The sequence below is a fragment of the Suricata suricatta genome, chromosome 1 (genome assembly GCF_006229205.1).
Source record: "Suricata suricatta isolate VVHF042 chromosome 1, meerkat_22Aug2017_6uvM2_HiC, whole genome shotgun sequence".
In the NCBI taxonomy this organism is placed as follows: domain Eukaryota; kingdom Metazoa; phylum Chordata; class Mammalia; order Carnivora; family Herpestidae; genus Suricata; species Suricata suricatta.
Genome location: NC_043700.1, coordinates 76,052,410 through 76,079,887, shown reverse-complemented (window position 1 = coordinate 76,079,887; position 27,478 = coordinate 76,052,410). Strand labels below are relative to the sequence as shown.

At 35.3% G+C, this 27,478-nt stretch overlaps 1 protein-coding gene across 1 annotated transcript in view; it reads right to left on the bottom strand.

Annotated features, from left to right (window-relative positions):
• Positions 1-27,478, bottom strand: part of SLC10A7 (solute carrier family 10 member 7) — a 248,647-nt gene that overhangs the window by 156,932 nt on the left and 64,237 nt on the right. The window contains exon 10 of the mRNA XM_029950898.1: positions 22,238-22,276. Within this exon, the coding sequence (XP_029806758.1) occupies positions 22,238-22,276 (39 nt within the window). The remainder of the gene's footprint in view (positions 1-22,237; positions 22,277-27,478) is intronic.

Here is a 27,478-nt window from a genome sequence, read left to right as displayed (position 1 = left end):
CATAGATCCCACTGCTAATAATTATGACTGTGCTATAAAGCTGAAGTAGGCCCTAGCCATATACTAGCCATATACATCTCCCCTTTCTATGCAGACCTCTAACACTTAGGGTATACAATTCTAATGTGAATGTCTGTTGCAGGCTTAAATCAGGTGCTAAAATGAGTCTGAATTTTACTCTTGATGAATACACATAGCCATGTTAGCATTAGTATGATGATACCCATGCATCAAAATAATAATAAGACCTCTGTTTTGGCTTACAAGCTAAATTGCTTACACTATTGTCAAAGTGAAATAAGAGGAGATATTTTTAAAGCTAAGGACTTTTTAAAAAAGAATTAAGGTTACTAATTATGAGCATTTGGGGTTCTAATTTAATTTCACAATCAGGGGCAATTATTTCTGTGCTCCTTCGATGAATGGAATTCATCATCCACAAAAATGAGGAGGAGGAGAAGAGAAAGGAGAAGAGGGGAAGGAAAGATATTAATATTATTATTAATGATCAACCTAAGAGGATCTATACTGATTTCATATCCATGTGTCTTTCATTCACGAAGGAAGAACATACCAAACATGCCCACCCCTGGGTATCTGCCAGTGGACATCCAAGTACCACCATGTAACCAATATCTACCAAGTCAAAGCTAATCATCTCATTCAAAATTATTCATTTGCTTAAACCCCCTTATTTTGTTCATGATAGCACAGTTATTAATCCTAAGATCTTTGTGTCCCTAGTCTGTTTATCTTCCTTACATTTCCCGACATTTCTACATAAAGATATTCCAGACCCTTTCATGAAAAACCTCGCCAATAAAAGTCTCTAAGAAGGAAAACAACGCTATACTTACCTTCAAAAGAGGAGAGCCCTTGGGGAGCCTAGGCGGCTTAGTCAGTTAAGCTTCTGATTTCAGCTCAGGTCATGATCTCACGGTTTGTGGGTTCGAGCTCTGTGTTGGGCTCTGTGCTGATGGCTCAGAGCCTGGATCCTGTTTCACCCTCTCTCTCTGCCACACTCCCACTTGTGCTGCCTCTCTCTGTCTCTCAAAAACAAATAAACATTAAAAAAAAAGAGAGAGAGAGAGAGAGAGCCCTTACCTATTAGAGTGCTGTTAAAATGAAGAGATGGCTGGGGTTTGCATCAAAGTAATACCAGTGTAGATATAGGTGTAGAGGAAATAAGACTGGAGTGAGTTAACAACTGTTGAAGATAAGAGATGGGTATACAAGATTCACTAATATTATTTGATTTTCTTTCTAAAAGTTTCAAAGCCTCTAAGAGAAAAAAATATTGTTCTTAAAGAACCAGAAGCTTAGGAAAATACTATATCTAGGGAGTAGATACAAAGTCTACATATCAGATTATAGAGAGGGCTTTGGCCATAGGGATGAAGAAGGTCTTGGTGACATCATTTCTAAAATAAGCTGATTAGTATTAGCAGGAGCCACTTATGAATTCTTGCTAAGACACTCTGCTAAGAATCTTAGAGACTTGGTCTTATTTACTCTCTTTAATAGCACTAGGAGGTAGGCATCCCTGGTTCAAAACTTGGGCGTGAAACTCCTGTACAGAACCTCACGTACAGGAGGCACAAGGTTAATATTAGTTTTCTAAATAACTGAATAAATGACTAAGAAAACTCTTCCTTTTTCTTTTGTGCTTGTGGTTCTTTCTTTGTAAAAATAAAAAAAATCAGGGCACCTCAGTGGCTCAGTCAGTTAGTGTCCGACTTCAACTCAGGTCATGATCTCATGGTCCATGGGTTCAAGCCCCGTGTCAGGCTCTGTGATGACAGCTAGCTAATGAGCCTGGAGCCTGCCTTCAGATGCTGTGTCTCCTTCTCTCTCTGACCCTCCTCTGCTCATGCTCTCTCTCTCTCTCAAAAATAAATGAAACATAAAAATTTTTTTTTTAATTGAAAGGCAGTAGTCAGGGTGTTCATCACTATTTGTCTAGTGTCAGAACAGCCTACTCACCAACATTTCATGCACCATCTCACCAACAAACATATTGCTGTCTGAACATTTCTCCTAAGACACCATTTCTGGCCTGAAATACTCCTTGAAAATTCAATAATGCCTCACCTGGTATCAAGTTCAAGTTTGGCCTCCCATTCAAGGCTCTTCATAATAAAGTCTCGCATAATTTCCACCAGTCAACAAGAACTGCCTTACTCTGGTACACTTCTTCCTTTCACTGTCTCTTGCCTGTGACTGTCCATTCATTTGTTTACTCAGTATATATTGACTACTGTATACCAGGCACCATATTTGCCCATTATGTAGATATAGAAAGAGAGGTAACAATGCATATAACAGGTATGATCCCTTCCTTTGTTGGGCTGCATGCACTCTCCAGTTTATTTTCTCCACTTGAGTTGTTCTTGATTTTTGAGATCTTACGTTTAACACCTTCCAGGAATCCTTTCTTGATAATTTTATCTTGTCTTGTTCTTCCTTTCTTATTTGAGGATACCACACTTTTAACCACTTGAGTATATTTTTTTCTTATTTTTCTCCAGATGTTTAACTTAAGCATATCTCATATCCTCAATTACACTAAGTCTCTTAAAAAGAAATTGTGTCTTATAATCTTGATCACCCATTGAATGTAGGTCAACTGAATTTGATGATGTCTGTATAGCATGTCCTTAATAAATAGCTTTTGGTACTGAAAAGAGTTTGGAATACTAAGTCAAACAAACAATCATCAAGACCTAATTTATCTTCTAATAGAGTTACAAAAAATCTCTAGGGGGAAAAAAAAGAGGTATACTAAAGGTATAATTATACAAATAGAAAAAGAAAAGGAATAAAAAGAAAAATTTTTGCTTTTTGTATAACTGTCTCCCAGTCATGAATAATACAGTAGGCCCTCGAACAACATGAGGGTTACAGGGGCCAACCCTCCTCTGCAGTTATAACTTCTGACTCCCCAAAACTTTACTAATAGTCTATTATTGACCAGAAAACTTACTGATAATATAAACAGTCAATTAACACATATTTTCTATGTCACATGTATTATAATCTTTTTCTTTAATTTAATTTCTTTAATTTAAACATCAGTCTTTTTCTTTAAATCTTGTATTTTATAGAAATAATTGAGACTGTACATTTAATAGGGCTTTGCTAAGATGTCAATAATATTGATAAAAGTAAATGAAGTCTTTACTTATTTAACTTTTTAAAAAAATTATTTTTCAACAGAAACAAAGATTAATATTCTATATATAAAGATCTCTCTCTCTCTCTCTCTCTCACACACACACACACACACACACACACACACACACCTATCTTTTACACTTATCTAAAAAGAACAGTACTATAATTTTTAAAGTGTTGGGGCGCCTGGGTGGTTCAGACGGTTAAGCATCTGACTTCGGCTCAGGTCATGATCTCATGGCTCATAGGTCAAGCCCCACGTCAGGCTCTGTGCTGACAGCTCAGGGCCTGGAGCCTGCTTCAGATTCTGTGTCTCCCTCTCTGCCCCTCCCCTGCTCACACTGTGTCTCTCGTCTCCCAAAAATAAATAAAGATTAAAAAAAATTTTTTAAGTATAAAAGTGTAACTAAAAAGAATCTAATAAATTAATTAGCAGGCTTTTCATGTCAAGTACACCTTCCTCACAGAAACCCAGCTGTGACGCTACATTAGATAGGGCCGCCTTCTATATATTACTTGTCCATTTTGGATTATACCAGAGTCTGTCCACAGGACACTAACATTATAACTCATCATAAACTAAGCCTACCAGATAGATTTTTGAATAGAGAATCAGTAATGATAAGATGCCCTTAGCCCCAGCCTGAAATAAACCTCCATATTTTCCCAAATTCTATTTCTTCTGCAAAGCTTCCTCTCATCCTATGCTTTGAGGCGGGCATTGCCTTTCCGCCTGTACCCTAGCTATGGAGTGAGAGCTGGAGGCGAGGGGAGGGGGGCCCTGAGCCTGCAGATCTGTGCACTCCTCCCAGCAGCTACACTGAACCGTCTCTAAAGTACTCAGTAAAAAGTGACCTTTCCTAATGTAAGAATAATTGTATATAATAACATGGATGAATAAATATATATTTGAGTGTATATAAAAACACTCCAAGGAGTTCTTCCATGAGTCCACCAAACACATAACAATTCCACAAGTAGATATTATATATAGAATATATAGAATAATATATATTTTCAACATTACCTTAAAAACCTACTTTTCCAAACTAAATTTTTTTTTTCAAAAATTCTCAATTCTTGACAAGTTAGCTCTATTACCCAAATATTCCCCAAGGAGACTTTTCTTTGAAACTGAATTATCAAGTCTAGTTAAATTATTTTGTCTTTATTCTTCTGTTTTCATCTTCCTCTAATTCTGGAAGAGATATCTATTTCTTCTGAGCCCCTACAGAGTGTAACTGGGACAAACTTAACTCAGAATATGAATTAGACAAATGAATATTTGGTTAACAGATGGCATGGTTAAAACTGTTAAATAACTTTTTGATACATCTCTATCATGTATTAAATGTTCTAACTGGTCTAATTATTTTATAGGATTTCTTTGAATAGTGACAGTCTTTGCCTAACTAACTGCACAGAATTGAAATAAAAATTTTAATTCAAAACACCAAACAGAGGTGGTTAAAATGTCAATGAAGAAGAAAACCAACAAAGATGGATCATTTCCACAGTGAAGAGTTTGGGCTTGGGGCTGGTCAAAACTCCAAAGGAGCAAATGGGGCAAACTAAGAAGAATGTAGCATAACTATCATCAGGTTAAATTTATTCAAAGATGAATGAATAGGATAAAACCCATCCTTCTAGGTTTCATATTTAAATAGCCACTCTTTCATAAAATGATGAGAATAAATGATAGCTCTTATTTAGCAAATAAAAAACTAAAGACATTAGGTACTCCCCCAAATTTCTTTTGAAATATACTGATCAGTGAAATTCAAAGGGTGGAAAATCACTAACCTAGTTAAACTACCACATAAGAGAGGCCTATCTTATTGAAAATGATCACTCAAATGTGAAAAGTGTTATAAAGCTGATAAAAAAATTATAATCGCCCCATGAGAAAGATGTTAAATGCAGAGGAAGGCATACAAGTTAATAATAAAATCATATTCAGACTCTGAAAATGAACGGACTTTCCGGCACTTCTAGTATAACAGTATACTGTTTTCTGAAGGACAGCTCTTATACATACATAGAAGGTTGCATTTACTTTCCTGGCACTGTCAGCATTTCTGAAGGAGTGATGTTAATTTATTAAAACAGCACAGTGTTGGAAAAGGCAAAAAGTCTACTATTATGAGGAGTCAAAAGTATGAAAATTATAATACAGCCATTAAAAAGCGCTTCCACTGTGCACTAGAGTTGTTTCTAATACACCAAAGTAAATAGTCCTCTTAGGAACTAGATGGGAACTGCAAACGAAATTCATGAAAACTTTGTCCTAAGTAAAAATGCATAAGTGCTAGATACCTAAATAACCAGTATCTTAACAATAAAATCCCTGTCCAGCTGAATGAATGTATATATGATCTACTTCACTGAAGAAGACTGGAATAGTAAGTTGGGCTATTACTTGAAATAAATATATAACAATAAACACATATAAATATACTGGACACCAAATTATATTAAAATAGATAATTGCAAAATAGCTTGCCAATTAAACACATCTCCAGTGCTGTTTAACAGAACTTTCTCCAATGATAAAAATGTTCAATATTCTGCACTGTCCAATACAGCAATTAGCAGTCACATGTGGTTACTGAATATGTGGAAATGTGAGTAGTGTGACTGAGGAACTGAATGTTTAATTTTATTTAATTTTAATTAATTAAATTTTAAATAGCCACATGTGGCTTGTGGCTACCATGTCAGTCAGTTCAGCTCTACAGACAATACAAAATAGAAATATTAACGTATCTCCCTTATCTCTGAACTTAGCAAGAAAGGAAATGCCTTTACAATAAAGACATGTAAAATCACTTTAAAATATAAGAATGGTTTCAATGTCAGCAAGATTTCACTCTAAGATATGGTGGATCAATAAAAGGGTAAACCAGTCAGCAATGGAACCAGTGAGAAAATACCTAAATGCAACTATTAAGAACACATATCTCAACACCGTCTTCTAGGAAAGAAGATCCCTGGTCCAAATAGTGAACCTGTTTCTAAGGGCAGCGTACCCTTGTTGTGGATCCAGACTCATTTACTTAAAACCACCAGACAGAATCAAACTTGGGAATAATTTCTCTACCCCTCTTTCCCTGAACTGCATTCCTACCAACAAAATTCTTATTAAAATATCTTCTCATGTGGATTTAACCATGAGGACAGAAGGCATCAACCCAACTGTCTAAAAGTTTCTCATAATTATTTTTCCCCACTCTTAATTAATGCCTTTATATACTATTATCTGTGACCATGATCAATGTTGAATCCATCCTTGTGAGATGCAGACACAGAATCAAATTCTGAAACAGGACCGTAGAAAATTTACAAAGTATATGCCATCCTCATAATAAGAAGCTTAGTATCTTAAAAAAATGAATGATTCAAATAGACAAAGGGGGAAAAATAATGTTACTAGACACTATTTTGCTTAGGGGAGATATCATGCCAGGAAAAGACTTAAGCCAAGAAAAAGAATCCAAGTCTTGGAAGTATCAAGAGCAGAATATGGAAAACTTCCTTAAGAATTATGTGGCACCCAACTTCTTCTTCTTTAAGGAGAAAACCTTCCCCTTCTAACTTGTTTGTATTCTTAAAAACACATATCAAAATATTTATTTTAGACGATTTCCTGCTTACAGTTTCCATATAGAAATGAAGGTCTACAATGTCTAGAAAAACTAATAGGGACGCACAAAGCTATTTGAGTTTCATTAGTTTATGATAATTTTGTCACTAGGAAATCTGCAGTGATTATGGCACCAGGTTGGTAGAATTTGGAAAAAAAAAAAAAACCACGCAATAACCCAGACATGATGGAAGATTTGCTTCAAGATTAAGGGTTGTTTGTTGAGATTGCTCCCTGGGGATATTTCGATGCTACTTTTCAAATATATCTTGAAAATTTATGTAAAAAAGAACAATAGCATTCTGTTACAAGAGGAAGTATTCTTCCTAATGTGGAGGTTTTCTACTGTTAAACACTTAAACCTTTTTTTAAAACCACTTGTGGGAGTTTTTACTCATATTTTCTTAGAGCTGGAAATTTAACCTTCTGACTTCAACAACTGTTTGGCTTGAAACTACATGAGCTCTGAATCCAAAAATCTATAGAGACATTTATTTAATGATACAGAATCAGGATTCAACCATTTTGACAGAAAATGTCTGTGAACTAAAGGGCAAAAGTCATTTCTCTAATGTTTTTTATGATCTGTACTCATTTTTTTCTTCTTCAGTTTAAAGAAGTAGAAGTAAACAAAGAAAAGAGAAAGGTAACATGCCAATCTACTTTTTTTTTTGTAAACAAGAAACAACCTTTCTTGTTCCTGCCTTTAATTACGGAAAGGATCAAAAAGCTGTTCTTTTCCAAATCTGTATACCTCAGTAGTTATCGATCAGGAATTCCAAATGGCTTATTAGGCCACTATAACAAATATAAATGGCATGAATGTACTTTTTAGGTTATCATAAGAAAATGGAAACAACTTTCCCACTAAAAAACCATGTCTGATGAACTATACATCCATTCCTGGAGTATCTTAAAATACCGTCTCTTCTCTCTCCATTCTATGGAGATACGTCCCTCTCCAAACCTCCTCCAACCCACATCACATCTCTATTTTCTATATCTCATTTAACAAATGTTAACCCCTGACAAGATAAGACCAAAGTTAAAGCAATGTTCTGAATTCTGAACCTACCAAACTCAAATGCAGAGGAGTGTAACATGATGCTTCTAGAAAAAGAACTGCATTAGCTTTCATATGCTGTCACATCATGTTGCAAGTTCAAGTTATTCTCTTCCTCATTATCACCTTGGCTTTCTTACTTTCTTCCTTTTTCTTTTATAGTAGTTTCTATTTTCTAAGTACTTTTAATGACTCTCAGATATGGACTTTATCCTTTTTTTATACACCATTGATCAGTTTTTCTGTTTTTCAGACTTATATTTTTACTTCCCCTTTAGGATACTGTACAATTTTTCAGCATTGTCTAGTAATTCTGCTCTCACTTGTCAGTTTAATGATATATTTCACAAGTCATTAAGATATAAACTTGAATGATAAAATACTTTTCCTTAATACCAAGAGTGCAACAATTCTCTACAATGCTATGTTCTCTACAATGCCATATTATGGCAATCACTTGTTACATCCTCTTATTTATAAATCTGCAGCTCTTTATATATGTAGTAATCACACTTGTAGTAATCTTTCATGGAAAACTTTCTAAGATTTAAAATCAATTCTTTCAGGGATAACAGGATATGGACTGGTAATCTGTTACATAGGAATAATCTGCCATAATCTACTCACAGAGAGTTATCATAAGAAGAAAGTCTTACAAATTACCCAATATCAAATTTAGATTTAATAAAGAGGTTTTTTTGCTCTCATTCTAAATCAACACAGTGGGTATAAAGCAATATATGTTTAATTGAAACTAAAAACTTTCAGGCACATAGGCGGCTCAGTCAGTCAAACGTCTGACTTTGGCTCAGGTCATTATCTTGTAGTTCATGAGTTCAAGCCCCATCTCAGACTCTGTGCTGGAGCCTGGAGCCTGCTTTGGATTTTGTGTCTCCCTCTCTCTCTTGGCCCCTTCCCTACTTGGACTCTGTCTCTCTATTCCTCTCTCAAATATAAATAAACATTAAAAAAATTTTTAAAAAAGAATGAAAGAAAACCTAAAAACTTCCAATTTAAAATCACTTTAACATAAGTAAGAAAAATTGGTTAGATAATGAATTAAATTGATACAGGGATTTTTGTCAAACGAATTTGACATTTCATTGTAATAATTAACATACATTTAAACTGCATATCGTATACAAGATATTTTACAATCTTCGATACAAGAAGAAGAGAGGTTAAAATAACATCTGTTGAATGATTTCTATTTATCTGCTTAAATAATTTTTGAGTGCTTACCATGAGCCAGATACTATACATGCTGTAGACAGAGCAATGAACCAAATCAACCAAAACAACCAAAACCAATACCTGCCTTTATGGAGGCTTTCATCTGAATAAAGGGAGACAGTAAACATTATAAATAAATATGTAATATGTTAGAAGATACATATTTTAGAAAAAAATTAAAAGAACAGGATGATAAGAACAGCCAGAGTGGGAAAGAAGATCAGAATTTTAGAGTAATCATACTAACCAATTATAATCTTGCTGGGAAGGCTTCCTAAGAGCTAAACAACCATTAATGAGAAATGCTGGAGGCAGTCTTCAAGGGGCATTTGGTCTTTAAGAGATGGAGATGATATGGAAAGGAAACCGTGTAAGCAAAGAGGCGAGAGGAGAGGGAAAGGAGGAGTGAATCAGTCGCGAACAGGGGAATGAGAGAGGGTGTCAGAGGGAGAGGATGAGAGAGGAATCAGTGCCGAACGTCCACGAAGGTGGTGAGCAAGTAGAGCCACTGCCCGCACTGGAGCATGGGACTGACATATAAAGCAGTAGGTGAAGACAGCTAACCGCACACAGTGTATAGGGCGGAGGTGAGAAAGAAGGCAGAATGTGTCATCTTGGCTTCTGGAAATTACCAAAAGTACAATAATGTTAATAGACATTATCTCTCCTAAATGAATGGATAAAAAGAATAACATAGGCTTTCAAATAAAAAATCTAGGAACATTTTTAAAAAATAACTACTTAAAAGAGAATTGCCTGGCGAAACAAAAGCAAAAACAAAAACACCACCTAAACCACAAATACTGGCCACTCCACCAAACAGCACTATAAAGTAAGACTATAAATACAGTGGACATGTTTAACTTAATTACATTACTTAGTAGAAATAGAAGTAAATAAGTGTGGTTCTGTCAAAAGAGAAAGGAAGCATATAAACTGTAAACTCACAGTATAACTGTCGGTGGACATGTAAAATATGAATCAACGCTCATCTCGTGGAGATCTGTGATGCTTTGACTTTAATTTCCAAGATGCCATGTTCATATCATGAGATTTTACTCCTCTAATTAGTAGAGGCCATTCAATTATAAAAGTTAAAGTCAAATTGATCAGGTTTTTTAAATTACAAATTTATTTTTGGAAAGTCTTCTATTATTCAAAACTCTATTTCACCTTACTCTACAATCTTCCAAATAGAAACATTTTACTGTCAATGCATTTGACTATCTGCAGATTAGGCAACAAAGAGCAAAATGAGGTTTCTATAATTTTCACTCTTCTATGTACATAACCATTTACACCTCAAACAAATAACTTTATCTTAAGTAACTGTATTAATGCCATATGTAATATCCTAAGATAGAGAAATAATTTTTAACAGTCATGAATACTGATCTAATTATTTTCAGGTCAGGAACAAGCATACATGTAACTATGTAGATACGAAAGTAACATTACAAAGCAGGGCCTCACGGAATAAAAAGAACCAGGAAGGACAGTAGCAATATAAATTGGCTTTTTTTAGCTAATGACACCATAATCAGGTGAAGGGCTTTCAAACTTACTAGTATTTACTGAACTCTCCTATAACAGGCTTTGCTTTTTAACATATATTAGCTATGCATTGTGTCTATAAAACTGGAAGAAAATACATGTGAAGTTTTATCTAACACTGTGATTAGAAAAGGGCTTAGTAAGTATAAAAGCGATAAAAACTATTTGTTAAAAAAAAGGTGGATACATTTGACAGACATAAAAACTTTAAACTTCTACAAACATATGTAAAGTAATGAATCCCAATGTATATGTGACACCACATACAAACATAAACTCAAACTGGAGCAAAGACCTAGGTGCAAAAACAAAAACTCTAAAACATCTAGAAGAAAAAATAGAATTAAAAATCTTTGTGACTTTGTGTTGAACAAGGATTTCTTAAAAGGACACAGAAACCACGAACCATAAAAGAAAAAAATAGATAACTGAGTTTAATCAAAATTTAAAACTTCTGCGTTTTGAGAGATACTGTTAAGAAAGAGAAAGACAAGCCACAAACTAGGCGAAAACACTTGCAAATACATAGCCCTAGATGACTGCTGTCCAAAATATATTGAAAAATTCACGATTCAATTATAAGAAGACAATTCAATAAAAAATGGGCAAGAGTTTGAACATATGTACAGATGGCAAATAAGTACATAAAAAGATGTCCAACACCATTAACTATCAGGAAAATACAAATGAAAGCTATGATAACAAATTACTGTACACATATTAGAATAGTTAGAATAAAAAATGCTGCTAATACCCTGGGCTGGCATGATGTGTAGTGCTAAATTCCTCATACATTCCTGATAGGAATGGTACAACCACTCTGGGTAATGGTTTGGTGGTTTTCTGCATATAACTAAGCAATCCTACACCTAGGTATTCCCCCCAAAAGAAATGAAAATATACATCTACACAAAAACCTATGCACAAATACTTTATTTATAACTGCCAAACACAGGAAACCAAATGAAGTTCATCAACTGGTAAGTTGATGGTGTAATACTATTCAGCAACAAAAAGGAGTGAGCTAGTACTGATAGATACATGCAACAACAAAGAGGAAACACAAAAACTGATACTAAGTGAAAGAAGCCAGAATCAAAGGCCTACACATGGTGTGATTCCATTCATATGACCTTCTGGAAAAGGCAAAGTATATGAACAAGAAAGTAATCCAGTGATTGCCAAGGGATGAAGATGGGGAGGGGGACTGGCCACAAAGAGGCAAGAACTTTCAGAGGAGATGGCAATATTCTTTATCTTGAGTGAGGCAGTAGTTACATGACTATACATTTTGTCAAAACTCATAAATAAACATCTAAAATGGGTCCATTTTTCTGTATAAATATTATATCTCAATAAATCTGACTTGAATATTAAACTTCTGTCAATTAAAAATAATCTTCTCTCACCCAACACACACAAATAAAAGGTTCAACACAGGGGCTCCTGAGTAATTCAGTCAGTTAAGCATCCAACTTGATTTTGGCTCAGGTCATGATCTCAGTTTGTGAGTTCAAGCCCTGTGTCGGGCTCTGTCTCTCTCTCCCTCTCTCTGTCCCTCCCTTGCTTGTGTACATGTGCTCTCTCTCTCTCTCTCTCGCTCTTCTCAAAATAAACTTTTAAAAAAGGTTCAAGACAAGCAAAATTATTTGCAATATATGAAATAGAATATTCATATCCTCCATATACAAAGAGTGCTTTGAAACCAAAATTGGCATCCCAAAAGAAAATTAAGCAAAGGATGTGAATCATTGATAACAGAAGGATCTCAAATGGCCAATAAACAGATAATAAAAGATCAGCTTCTCAAAAAGTTATAACTAAAGTAAAATAAGAGTTTGCTAAAACTTTAAACAAGTAGTATTAGAGTTGGTGAAGACAAATGACAATGAGTATTTCTGAACATCCACATATTCAGATGATAATTTTGTTAAATATTTCTAGATGGCAACTTAGCAACATCAAGAATCCTTGAAAAGTTAGTAGCACTTTACTCAGTTATTGTTCTTTTGGGAACTTTTCCTAAGATGGATAATTAAAGGGGAGAATCTCAAATATTTATGCACAAAAATACTGCAGGAATTTTTTTAAATAATAGTAAAAGAAAATAGACAACCCATATGACTGTCAATGGAGAAACAACTAAATAAATATCATACCCCATCCAAAAGAATATTATTATTGCTCATTATTAAAGCAAAATGAAGTAGGCAAGGTAGAAATACGAATATGAGGAAATGTGTATATATGTTGTTAAAGGAGAAAAGTAAGAAATAGAATTGTCTATATGATACACTTCTAGTTGTATTTACACATGTACAAAATACATAGGACATACACCAAAATGCTAACAGTAGTTATATCTAGGTGATTCTGTCTCTATTTTTCAAAAGTTCTACGATAAACATATACCACTGTAACAGCTTTCAAAAAGTTAATTTTTAATACAATGATGTAACACAATGTTATATATAACAGAATAAGTCATATAGAGTAAGATACTTTTGTAAGTCAGTTTTTGATATAGTTACAAACTGAATCTGGTCTCTGACAAACTGCTTTTAAAAACAACTAAGCTGGCAGACACACCAACTTAAAATCCAGTTTTCCTCAGAGCAAAACTGGAATGGTTTTGTTTGTTTGTTTTGTGATAATTGGAGACGATCATCTACTACCTTACATGATGTTCTGTAGTTATAATAAGTGGTCCTCAAACTTTGTGGGTCCAAATCATTAGCTGGTGACTATGAATCAGTTTGGGGAACCACCCTGTGAGAAATGCCATTTAAATCCAGGAAGTTTTACTCTCCTTTTGGAGTTCTAGAACCTTGCCCAGAGCCGAGCACATAATAAGAAGTCACAAATGTTTCATTAAATAAAATTGATATAAGGTCAAACAGCAACATGAAGTGAATTAGAACTAAAAAAGCTAATGTTTGATTTTTTAAAAATCAAAATGCCATCTGCCACTTCCAATAACACAGACTATAGTTTTTAAAAGTTTACTCAAAAACCTGTGTCCTTAGGTGTCTAGCATTGCTTTCATCATAAAGACTAGTAATCAAACAAAAAATTATTTTTGGTTGGTAGAATCCAAAAGCTGATACAGTTTATGCAACTTCAGATGCCCTGCTGCTTCTTTCCATATGTCCAGACTTATTTTGGAATGGCAGTGGGCTCTGAGTCAATGAGGTACATTAATAATAGAAAATTATTACCTCCTCTCCCCCGCCTGTCATGGATTTGATATTCTCACCTTGAGAATCTGTAATGCAGATGAAGATAGAAACCTCATTTGCCTCACCAGATTATTATGCCCAGACCCCCCAAATATTAGCTTCATAAGTAGAATAATCATGGTAAATTTTTGGTGTGAAAAAACGAGATCTACCACATTATCATCAATTACTAGTTATTCAACTAACAGCCATAAACTCAGCAGTTCTGTAGTAGGCTGGATTCACATTAAGGAAATGTAGTCCTTTTAACCAACCACTAGGATCACGTTTCCTAGGAGGCCCTTTACAAATATCCTGCCCTCCCCCACTTACATTTATTTATTTTTATCTAACTGGGTATAGGAGAGGAGCAAGTATTTTCCAGAATGATGATATTTTAAAGATTAATAAAAATAGAAATGAAAGTGCATGGCATTTGTTAAAGGGTAATAAAATAACTTCAGTCAATTGGCTAGTTCTACACCAGTAGATTTCTTTAAATAGTAATGAAATCATTGCTTTAAAAAAAATCCATCATTATTAAAATAAAAAAAGAAGTTGCCTCAGCCTCCACCAAAATTAGATTTGTAAGTTGCTGGTCATTCCTATAATTAAATCTATGTCACAAATTTGCAAGAAAAATGGTCACTGTGACTAATGCATTTACTTGCTACACAAGTCCTGTCAGATGACACAGACATAAACAGAGTAAGGTTTCTAGACATTTTTTATTAAGTAACAAAGACCATTTTTAATCACAGTGACTGCACTTCGAGCAAGTTTGTTTTAGAAACAAACCCAGATGTAGCTATCACAGGGTTCTCCTTGCTCCAGTGTTACGGCACATTTTTACCTCTGCAAACATGCTTGGCACACATGCATGCTGCTCTCCTGGCCAAATGTTACATGGAAAAGACTCGGACAAAGAAACAATAACCTGTTCAGGTTGCTAGACTCCCTGATTCTGGGCAGGTCTTTACTTGACCTTCCCAGATGGTTCTAATTTGCCTCTGATGAAATGCCTGAGAGATGACTTTAGAGAGAACAGTGCTGCACAAAGTGGAGGTCAAAGCAAGGTGGCCGAGAGGACACACGAGCAGAGTCAGTGAGGAGACTTGCTCTCTTTTCAGAAACTTGTTCTCTTTTCAGTCTTTGAGATTCCGGGAAGAGACTGTTCTTGGTTTGATATCAGTACTAATTTTACTTTTTTTTTTTTTAATCAAAAAGAGGCCAAGCTTAGGGATCAGAGCCCTGTGCAGGCAGCAGTCTAGCTACAAACTAACAATAGCTTTTTTCCCACTTGATTTAATTTCAGTTACCTTCTATTCATGACAAGATTGTTTAATGTGTTGATGTCAAGTTCCAATTTTTAAAAAATATTTATTTTTGAGAGAGGGAGAGGGAGAGGGAGAGAGGGTGAGCAGGGGAGGGGCAGAGAGAGAGAGACACACAGAATCTGAAGCAGGCTCCAGGCTCTGAGCTGTCAGTACAGAGCTGAGCGGAGCTCAAACCACAAACTGAGATCGTGATCTGAGCCTAAGTCGGACGCTTAACTGGCAGAGCCCTCCTGATGCCCCAAGTTTCACTTTTTAAAAAAGTTAAATTTTAAAAGTGAGTTTTAGAGGCGCCTGACTGGCTCAATCAGTGGGGTAGGCAACTCTCAATCTTGGAGTTGTGGGTTCAAGCCCCACTTTCGATGTAGAGACCTTAAAAAAATTTTTTAAGTGAGTTTTAACTTAATACAAATAACATGTCAACATGGCAAAAGTCATAAACAGTGCCTGAAATTTGGAAGACATTGCCTCGAAGGCAGTTCTTGTCTTCCTTCTTTTTATATATTACTGTTACTTTTTTCACATATTTGCTTCAGTATCTAGAAGAGTCCCTTGAATCTAATGGATTTTGGGCATGTGTGTGTTCATTTTATATCCTATCTGACTATTTAGTGCCACACTGCTAACTGAGCCAATTGCATTTTTTTAAAGAATAACTAGTCTGTTCTCAGCAATTCAGTTTTTATAATATTCACTTGCCCAAAACGGTGATTCAATGAAATACATGGCATAATGATGGCTCCATCTTATAAAGGGAGAAACCAGCTTCCCATTGTCTGGACAGTTTATAAGGTATTTTAAAACCCCAAATAGGCTATTTTGAATGCTGGTCTTATCAAGTCCTTAGGAGTAAAAAACGAACTTGAAATAATATTCTACAATGTGGTACTAAAAAGTGTTTAAAAGTTCAATTTTTTGTTCTGGAATGTAAGGTCAATGGAGATAAAAACCTGGTTTATAAAGTCATGAAATTTTCCGGGAAAACCAGGACCACAACTGAGTACTCTGGGTTGGTTAGGATTTTAGGCAAACTAAGAAAAAAACCAGCGTAGTTTTCAGTGTTACACAAAATGAGTATTCCATAAACATAAACAAAATTAAAAATTGACACCCTAGATTTAGGTGAAAAGAAAACGAATGTAACAATTGAGTCTTCTCTGGTTACAACCCTTAATCCTCTTCATTAATAGTTGAGATCCTAGTTCTGATTTTTAAAAAGCAATCAATGAATAACAAAGTAACGGCGCTTCCTCTCTGACCATGCTAAGTGCGTCTGACTACATTTTTGTACGAGAAAGGAAGAATAAAAGTAGGTGGCAAACGTATATCCTAAGTTATTAAACAATGGCATTCATTTATGTTTCAAATTTCTTTAAGCAACTATAACAGTATCAGTTAACTATTCAAATCTTGCTACAAAGCTGGGTAGTACTGGCAGACCAGCCAAAGCAAAGAGGGAAGGCAGAATAACAATAGGGCAAGGGAAGAAAAATACATTCCGGCTAGTTATTCAGCTTAAGGCAAGGAGTTCCTTTTAACTCCTATTCATCTTAGAATAGCTTTTGCTTATTCCTGTAATGATTATTTTGAGAATTACATAAAATCAATCCATTTTTTGATACTTTAAATGAAGAATTTTAGAAAGCAAATAGTAACTCTTACAGATATTTTTTAGACTTGGGGTTATTATACATTCACAAAGATATCTTCATTGTGCTTATAACTCTTTGCTAACATTTCAGAATCCTTACATTTATCAATTGCTATAATGTATGATACAGTCATTAGAAACTCAATTTGGCGTGATCAGCTTTGTCACTCACCAAGGTTTCCTCAGGAGTTACCAAACTCCCTCAAGAGTTACCAAAAATAATAAAATAGGCTGAGGAGTCTGAAAAGCAAAAAGCTCTACCTGTCAAACTTTAACCTATAATTCTTGAAGACATAGAACCTCTGAATTTATTCTCCAAACCAAAAATGCCAAAGCTCTAAAAATCATGTGATCAGATTTTTTTCAACACAATTAAATCTTTTTAAAGAGAGGATTTTTCTATTGCAATTGTTTTAAAAGTTGCCAATATCTATTTTTTTTATCTTTCTTTTGATGAGGAAGCAGTTTATGAGATGGTTGAACTTGAAATGCCTGATGTTATAGGGAATATATGTGCATATATACATATCTCAACAATATAGTTGATATACATATATACATACAATACATACATATATATCTCAACAATTTAGGTATTCAGAGGGGTGACTATCAAATTTTATTAAAATCTCATCAAGTGGGAAAACTTAAAACAGTTATTATGCTCCACAATTATTGTAAACAGAACAATTTAAATGAGAGGAGGAGATAATGACATTAACTTCTTAACTTAAAGCAATCCTCTGTGGCATGAATTTAAAATATGCTCTTGGTCTGAAATTTATGTAAATTGAATTCATCTATCATTGGTTATTACCAGCCTCGCTACATTAAGAAAAAAAAAAAAAAACAGAAACAAAACACTGTTTTCTGTAACAATTAGTTCTTAAAAACACTGTGTTTTAATTAGACCTGGGACATTATTAAACTAGCTATAAATATGCACAGTATTTTATGTGGTATACCCAGATGTTTGAAATTCAACAAAAATGACCTCAGAGTTCTGTCTTCAAAAATTCCTCTTAAAAAAGGCTTTCACTCAAAGTTTTAATGTAATATGCTGTAAATACCCTTTTTAGATTCTACTTATATAACTACAAAAGAAATGGTCACTCATAACTAGAGAACAATCAGAGAATAATCATTAGTCAGAGATAACCAATTCTTCATTTTATGGATGTCCATGGTCATGCAAAATATAAAAATTCATGGCAGAGCTTGGACAAAACTCAGATCATACAAATATTTTATAAAGATTATCCCATTTAATTCTCACCACCAGTGTAGAGTTCAGGTACTATCCACTCCATTTTATACATAAGGAAGGTTATGTGATTAAGCTAGTAATTCAGTCAAGTGAGGATTTTGATCAAGCCAGTCTGATTCCAGAAGCCATACTACTACCCCTAATCCTAAATTTTAAGAATAAGTGAATATTTTTCAATTATAAAGAAAATTCCAAAAACACTGTAAAAAGTGCTACCCTTTAAGAATTAAAAAAATAAGAAACAAGTATTGGTGAGGATGTGGAGAAAAGGGAGTGTTCGTGAACTGTTGGTGGGAATGTAAACTAGTGCAGCCACTGTGGAGAACATTATGGAGTTTCCTCAAAACATTAAAAATAGAACTACCATGCAATCCAGTAATCACACTACTAGGTATTTACACAAAAATACTAATTCAAGGAGATACATGCACCCCTATATTTTCAGCAGCATTATTTATAATAGCCAAATTATGGAAGCAGCCCAAGTATCCACTGATAGATGAATGGATAAAGAAGAGGTGAGAGAGAGAGCGAGAGAGACAGAGAGAGAGAGAGAGACCGAGAGAGAGAGAGAGAGATACCGAGAGAGAGAGAGAGAGAGAGAGAAGGAGAGATCTACATTAAAAAGCACGAAATCCCACCATTTGCAACAACATGAATGGAGCTAGATTCTGCTAAGTGAAACAAGTTGGTCAGAGAAAGACAAATACCATATGATTTCATTCATATTTGGAACTGAACAAAACAGCTGTGATCGTATAGTGGTTAGTACTCTGCGCTGTGGAATTGAACAAAACAAATGAACAAGGGAAAAAGAGAAGAGAGAGAGAGAAATGAAGAAACAGATTCTTAATTATTAAGAACAAACTGATGGTTTACCAGAGGGGAGTTGGGTGGGGAGAAAGGTTGATAGGTGATGGGATTAAGGAGGGTATTTGTAATGAGCACCTGGTGATCACAGAATCACTGTATTGTGAGCTTGAAAATAACATAACGCTATAGTGTAAGCCTGAAAATAATATAGAAGTATGTTAACTATACAAGAATTAAAATAAAAACTTGATAAAATTTTTAAGTAAAAAATTAAGTGAAAATTAAAAAAAAAGAACAAAGTGAAACGAGAAGGTTATAATTCAGAATTTCCCTCCTCTAAAATTAGTCCTTTTCTAAAGCCCAACTCAAACACCAACTTCTCCCTGAAGCCTTTTCATATCATTCAACTGAGATTAATCTTTTTTGAACTCTTGGCAATTGCTGTACACTGTTCATATGAAGAAAGTGTTCGCTCTCTTTTAATATCTATTCTCTTCTTTCTTGGTAACAGAAATCCAATTTTGAGCTCTTAGCAACCTGCCACATGTCCCAGCCTCTCCAGTGGCTAAGTATGATCATCTGAATAAGTTCTGCAACAAGATATTACTGGAAGTATAATGCTGGAATTCTAGGAACGCTGTTTAAAGAAAGCAAATTTAGACTTAGAAGAGCTTCTCTGTGCTTTCCCAGGGTAAACACCTTACTAACCAGGTATCTTTTTGGCTGGAGCGCCAGCAGCTGTCTTGGACCATGAGGTAAGTTTGAGGAAGGAAAGTGCAGCTGTGGAGGATCGATGAGAAAGACAGGTATATCCATCCGCAGTGAGACCATGAAGCCACCACACACACTTGGACAGCCTCCTTCCAGATTTTCCAGAGTAGAAATATAAACCTCTAGGCTGTATATGCCACAAGTGTTATTTTTTCTGTTAAATAATCTAAATCTAGAACTGATTTAGTCCAGACTCACACAGAGTTCATAATCCAAGGCTTGTTGTAACTGTGATGGAGAGGGTGGGGGTCGGGGGGAGAAATAGAATTATTATTTCTTATAACACTGGAACAAAACATCTGCAGTCATAATTTGTATTCTCAAACCCTTTCTGGTAAATATTAACTTTGAGAAAGAAAAGGGGTAACAGGGGCTCCAGGGTGGCTCAGTCAGTTACGTGTGTCCGACTCTTGGTTTCGGCTCAGGTCATGATCTCACAGTTTGTGAGTTCAAGCCCTGCGTCTGACAGCATCTGACAGCATCGAGCCTGCTTGGGATTCCGTCTTCCTTCCTCTCTGCCCCTCCCTTGCTTGCTCTCTGTCTCTCTTTCTCAAAAATAAATAAATAAATCCTTTTTTTAAAAGGGGGTAACAGAGGGGGAAGGAAAAATGGAAAAAGACACTTCTGCCTCTCTGCCATTGCTCACACCAGTTCTCCTTTTTTCTCTACTAGCTAAATCCTACCATACTTCAAGGACCAACTCAGCAAAATTGCTTCTGTCTTACTTTCGAATTCAGAGTGCCTATGGCCTGTGCCTTTTGACAGTCCTACATCATCTAGTAACATCTTTGGTTTGACTTGTTAACTTTTACATTGTATTTCTTTTTCTGTGTGTCATCTCCACAGCATAGTGGGACCCACATCATATTTCTTGCACCCTCCACAGCTATTAGAAAACTATCTCTGTGTAGTGGAGAGCAATACAAAGAAAAAAGAGCAGAAGATTAACGAGCGAGAATGTACAACTTCTTAGAAGTGCAAGAGCAGAAGAAAAATCTAGAGTTCCTAGAGCAAGCTTTACTTTCCTGGACTTTATCAAATAATCAGGTCTGGGAGAACAAATATTCTGATATGCTCATTGTTCATACAATCAGTGCAAAACTCAAACTATACTTAGTGAGCTTGTCCTCCAACTAAGGGACGGTGTATTTTGTTTTAGTTACACAATTGCCTCAAACTTATTTTCTCAATTACTGTAGACATTTTAAAGAGTTAAGAGATCCAGCTTAGAAGCCATGCTTTGGTAGTGGATGTATAAGATTCCAAACCATATTAGAAACCTGGCTTCCAGCAAGCTCATATTTTACAGATATTATTTTGTCAATTGTGACAACATAAGAAAAATAATACGTAGATGAAAAAACGATTTAACAAAACACTACTGAGTCTGGAACAAGTTCCTCAAGAGCTCATTTCCATTAAATGGACACTATTAGCCCTTTTCTAAAACCCAGTAATACATGAGAAATAACATTACTACTTCTTTAAAAAAAAGATCTACTCTAAGCATATCTTTTGCAGAAGCTATATCATTTAAAAGCTCTAGACCATCCGGACCTTAAAGGCTGTGTAGCACTGCATAGAATTAACACTATATAACAACACATTTGAAAGCTCGAGCTACATTGACATGCATACAACAGAAGTAACTAATATTTCACCTCGTGTCCTGAACTATTTTATACACTGCTGATTTTATTCTCAATTATTTGCAAATCACTGTACTTCATATCTGTTAATGAATTATGGACCTAAAAATATAATATTCTGATTTATTTTCATGAATTTGACAAAATTCATATAAAAATACTCAATTAACACAAAACTCAGTTTCTTTCTCATTCTTTCATAACACAAATCGTCTTTGGTACAGCATTATTTAAAAAACAATGATTGAAAATGCTAAAACAGTATTGTCCTTATAATTATATTGATTCTGCTTAGGAACACTGAACTATTTTCTAACCTTTATACAATTTGTAGTTCACATGTCAAAAAAATATTGCATTTTCTTCCAAATTACTCATTATTTCATTTCAATTTTTTTGCACACAGATTTCTCAGAAGTATCCACGACAGTAGCTTCTTTGACAGTGAAATGAACAAAATAAATGACATGTCAACAAGGAAATTAGCATTCCCTTTCTGACCAGCTGGGTCATGTTTCCTTTTCAAAATCCTTAGTCCCATGATACAAAATAATAATAATCTAAAAGACCTCATTAAATGATCAATATATTGACATAACTTCTATAAGGAGATACACAGTGCTTTAATTGATTCCTTGAATCCATTAAATGAAATATAAAACCCAAGCCTCGAAATTATATTGTAAGAGAACATTTCCTTTATTTATTAACTAATTTCTTCAAGGTATGGTTAAAGGCACATAAAAAGATCCAAGAACTTTTATATTTAATCAAATAGTGAAAAAAGTCCCAATTTTCACTAAATCTTTCATATAAACAATATCACAACAAAAGTTATTATAGACAAGTTAAACCATATTTACTTACCAAAAAACTTCCAAAGGCTGAATTAAATATTGCAGCTGCCTATAAAAAAAAATAAATAGGGGGGAAAACTCACTGAAAGTAAATAGGAAAAGGAAAAGCAAAGATGATCATTTTCCCATCCCCCACTATTCAAAACCTTAAAACATTGACTCTAAAAGCAAAGTTAGTTACTGCTTACAAAAATTGCCAGTGGCCTGTACTTTACTAAGATAGATGAGCTGCAGCTTAGGAATTCATAAATAATGGGTCTCAGAAGCAAGCAGAAAAGACTTGCGAGGAGAGGTTTTGAACCTATATGACACTACCAAAGAATCATCACCAATAGTAAATTGAAATCTTGCTGTTATTGATTTTGTTAGTAGACCTAAAACGGAGGTTGAAATATTCATTAAAAAAAAAATCTTTTTCACATTACCAGGAAAAGAAGAACCAGAATTGTAAAGCAAACAGTAACTATTCTGCATCAGGGAGCGTATGTCTATGAGCTACACACACCAAGTGGGATCTGTTGTTCCCATATAATACGCATTAGAATCTGAACAATGCGGCTGAGACCAGGGAGGTCATTGCTCTACCATTAATACTAGAGTAGAAACAAGCATGAAAAACTTCCACTTGGTGTTCAAAATTCAAAGAAGAAATATTTGACTTTGCGCTTACCTAAATATCCAGGGATTACATAGTAGATATGATACAGTTCTTAACTTTAAATCATTCACTATATTCCATGAAGCTACACCTGAATCCTGAAAGCTCCTCACATTTACCCAAAAAAGCATAAAAACTTGTATAACATCCAATTTGATGAGGGGGGGAAAAGGAGAGAGAAATAAAAAATAATAAAAGGCAAAAGGAGGGGTAGAGAAAACCTATTGACATCTCCTGTAGATCCAAAGCAGAATTAAATTAATCATCATAGACATTAGCAGCCACGTTGTAGTAAGAAAATGATGTCAGTTTAGCAAGTTTGAATGAAGTCCAAAGCCAGGCTAAGAGCTGTAGCTGAAAATGCCTTCTGCTCCAGAAGAGGATGCAATGAGAGTGCATGGGTAATGAGATCCCCAGCTCCAGAGAGCTTAGCTCTCCTATTCGAGTTCATAATTAATTCAACGCTTTGATAATTTCATTAGATTTCTTCTTTGCTGGCCCTATCAATAAAAGATGGCACTGGACCACAGCTCCTCTGTGGCATAAACATAGGCACAGGCACAGACCAAGGAAACCTTTGCTTCCTGACAGGGACAATGGCATATGGTGTTCCGTGTTGTACAGGGAGTAGTGGAAAAAAAAATTGGCTAAATAAAACATTACAGATGACAATTGTAAACTATAGCAACATATTTAATCCATCTTCCTGGAATTCAGGAAAAACTTTTTTATGTGTGGAGAAAAGTAAGTAAAACTAAACAAATGAGTTGTGGGGAGAGCAACTGGAGACACTGCCTTCCTTTCTACAAAAGAAATGCACCTTCCCCATAAACACCGCTTATTTCTAGACCCTATTTTGTGCTTAAAATGGATTGATCTTTTCAGTAAAGGAATGAGGCATTCTGCTTTGAGCTTTTCTCTTCCAAATGTGTTTCTTTCCAATGTCTTTCTCCAACCTTATTCAAGGAAACTAATGGTTTGGGCTAGTATTTAAAAACAAACAAAATACCAAAAACAAAAAAACACATGGATTGTTAAAAGTAAAAAGACTCAGAAGTCAAAATAAAATAAGTCAACTACTACTCATCAGACCAAATTACCATTTTCCCACTCCATCCAATTCTCTTTTTTTAACCCAAACACAAGCAATATATTTTATGTGGATTGGCATTTTATAAAATAATGGTTATGAGAGTGACGGGCCATCTCAGGTACTGGAAGATGCTGCAAGCCAACTTCTTAGTTGTTGTTCTTCTGGTGCTAAAGCATTTGAACTCACCTATCCTATCACTCAGTGCACCCATGCATTGAGCCCTAGCAATCATTTGTGAAATGGCTCATTAAGGTTTTGAGTACTCTGAAGAACCATGTGAAACTGGACACTGAACCAAGGATCTTGAGCTCAATAGTGACAAATAATTAACCTAATAGTTGACTTAATTCTGCTCTTGCAGCATATAAAAGAATTACGTTTTCCAGAATTCCAAAGAGTGATGATAAATATTTAGAGAGTGCTTCATTGATACATTTAAGGCATGTATGTCTTTAGACTTAAGGAGGAATTTCTAGCTCTTCAGCACAATGTGCAAGGCCTTCCATAAACAGGTCTCTGTCCATCTTATACCTTGCCTCCAATTTTATATCCTGACAATACTAAACCACTTGTGATTCCTCAAACTCACTGTGCTATTTCTTACCACCTTCCTTCCAGGTCTGGAATGCCCTTCCCCCTTCCTCCACCCAGGTAACTCCCACTTATCTTAGCAACTCCTTCCAAGCAGCTTTCAGTCACCTTCTTCAACACACATACGTCCTTATTTCTAGGTGGACTGAGTGTCCCCGTGCCTGCTGCCACAATATCCTGAGCATACCGCTGCCATGGCAATTGTCACACTATTGAAATATCCTATCTATCTATCTATCTATCTATCTATCTATCTATCTATCTATATTCCTCTGGCCCTCCTAGAAACTAGAGGAAGTTTCTTCTGAGGAAGGAATCTGATGAACCTCATCCTAAGCACCTACATGTTTATCCACAGAATTGCTGAAATAAATAAGATTCCCAGAAATGTCTAAAGTCTACCTCTTCTGCTAAGTTATTCTATATGTTTGGCAGAATACAAGGATTGCCAGAAGACTGGATCTGACACCTGGTTCCACAGCCAAGCAAAAGCAATGACAGCTCAAGACTTCAGTCTCAACCCAATAGAAGCATCTCTTTCACAACATCTTGCTTTATTTTCTTTAGCTTCCCTATTGTGTTCCAGATATATACAGCTACACAAACATGTTTAAATAATGTTTTAAAATTTACTACTGCTATGTAACAATAGAGTTAGTGAAGTAAAATCTAGAATTACCAAGGAATACTCTGCAGCCATTAAACTAATCTTCGACAAAGCGGGAAAGAATATCCAAAGGAAAAAAGACAGTCTCTTCAGCAAATGGTGCTGGGAAAAGTAGACATTGACATGCAGAAGAATGAAACTGGACCACTTTCTTATACCATATGCAAAAATAAACTCAAAATGGGTAAAAGACCTAAATGTAAGAAAGGAAACCATCAAAATCCTAAAAGAAAAAACAGGTAACAACCTCTGTGACCTTAGCTGCCGAAACTTCTTACTAGATCTGTCTCCAAAGGCAAGGGAAACAAAAGCAAAAATGAACTTTTGGGACCTAATCAAGATAAAAATCTTCACAGCAAAGGAAATAATCAAGAAAACTAAAAGGCAACCAACAGAATGGGAGAAGCTATTTGCAAATGACATATGGGTAAAGGGTTGTATCCAAAATCAATAAAGAACATATCAAACTCAACACCCAAAAAACAAATAATCCAGTGAAGAAATGGGCAAAAGACATGAACAGACACTTTTCCAAAGAAGGCATCCAGATGGCTAACAGACACATGAATAGATGCTCAACATCATACATCATAGGGGAAATACAAATCAAAACCACAATGAAATATCACCTCACACCTAACAGAATGGCTAAAATTAACAACTCAAGCAACAACAGATGTTGTTGTTGTAAAGAGGATGCAGTGAAAGGGAACACCTTTGCACTATTGGTGAAAACGCAAACTGGGACAGCTACTCTAGAGAGCACTACGGAGGTTCCTCAAAAAATTAAAAGTAGCACTGCACTACAACCCAGCAATGCACTATGCTGGATACGGAAGAAGGTGGACACTCTTTACAGTTAACTTTTTGACCATAGCAACAGCTCTGGGTAAGAGTAGAATATATAGAGGGGTAATCTGTCAAGCCATAGAAAGAAAATCTAAATTTTAGTAAGTATATGACCTCTCACCATTTTAAGAGGTACCAGATTCATTTGCACTATTTAGGAATGCTAGTTTTGTGCAAAAATAATGCCTTACCTGTTTTTTCCCCACATTTAGGTTGAAAAGCTTTCAAAGTTCCAAGTTATGCTGAACCAAAAACAAAACAAAACAAAACAAAAAAATAAAAACCCACACAAAAACAAAACACAAAAAGTAAAAAGCCCACACCTTTCATTCCTGCTTTGAAATGCAAATGGTATAGAGCACAGTTTCTCTGCCAGTGTAATGATAGCTTTGTAAGTCAGTTCACGTCCTGCTGGGAGCTCTGTGTGAGGCACCGGAGCAGCAGCCCCCCTACCCACCCACCCACACCCACATGCACTTGCACTCGATTAAAAAAAAAAATGAGGTATGAGGTGTTTACCCAAAGGATACAAACTGATTCGACGGGGCACATGCACCCCGATGTTTATAGCAGCACTGTCAACAACAGCCAAATTATGAAAATAGTCCAAATGTCTATTGATTAATGACTGAATAAAGAAAATGTGGTGTATATATACAAGGGAATATTACTCAGCAATCAAAAAGAATGAAATCTTGCCATTTGCAACAACGTGGATGGAACTAGAGTATATTATGCTAGGCGAAATAAGTCAGTCAGAGAAAGAAGAATATCATATGATTGTTAAGAAACAAAACCAATGAACCTAGGGGAAGGGAAGGAAAAATAAGATAAAAACAGAGAAGGAAGCAAACCAGAAGAGAACTTTAAATACACAGAACAAACTGAGGGCTGCTGGAGGGGCGCTGGGTGGGGAGATGATACACATGGGTGATGGGCATTGAGGAGAGAACTTGTTGGGATGAGCACTGGGTGTTATATGTAAGTGATGAATCACTGCATTCTACTCCAGAAACCATTATTACACTATATGTTAACTAAGCTGGATTTAAATTTGGAAAGAGAAGATGATCTGCATATACCAATATGAAAGCTGGCTAATATAATTAAAGTGAAAAAGCAATCTTCAATACTATGTGTAATTCCTTTAACATGTTTTTTTTTTCCATACCATCAAGTAATTCTCCAACACCAGCTAGGTGCCCTACAATTCAACTCAAATCTGCTTCTCTCTACCTGAAGCGAGTGTCAGAGGGCTCAGTCCCACAGGACTGTTCCCATTTCAGATGTCAGTCACAAAGGCCAGGTTGTCACCTGTGCTCTATCACACTGGCTATCAATCAGAGGTTCCCACAACTGTATCCTTGAGTTTGCCTAATTTGCTAGAATAGCT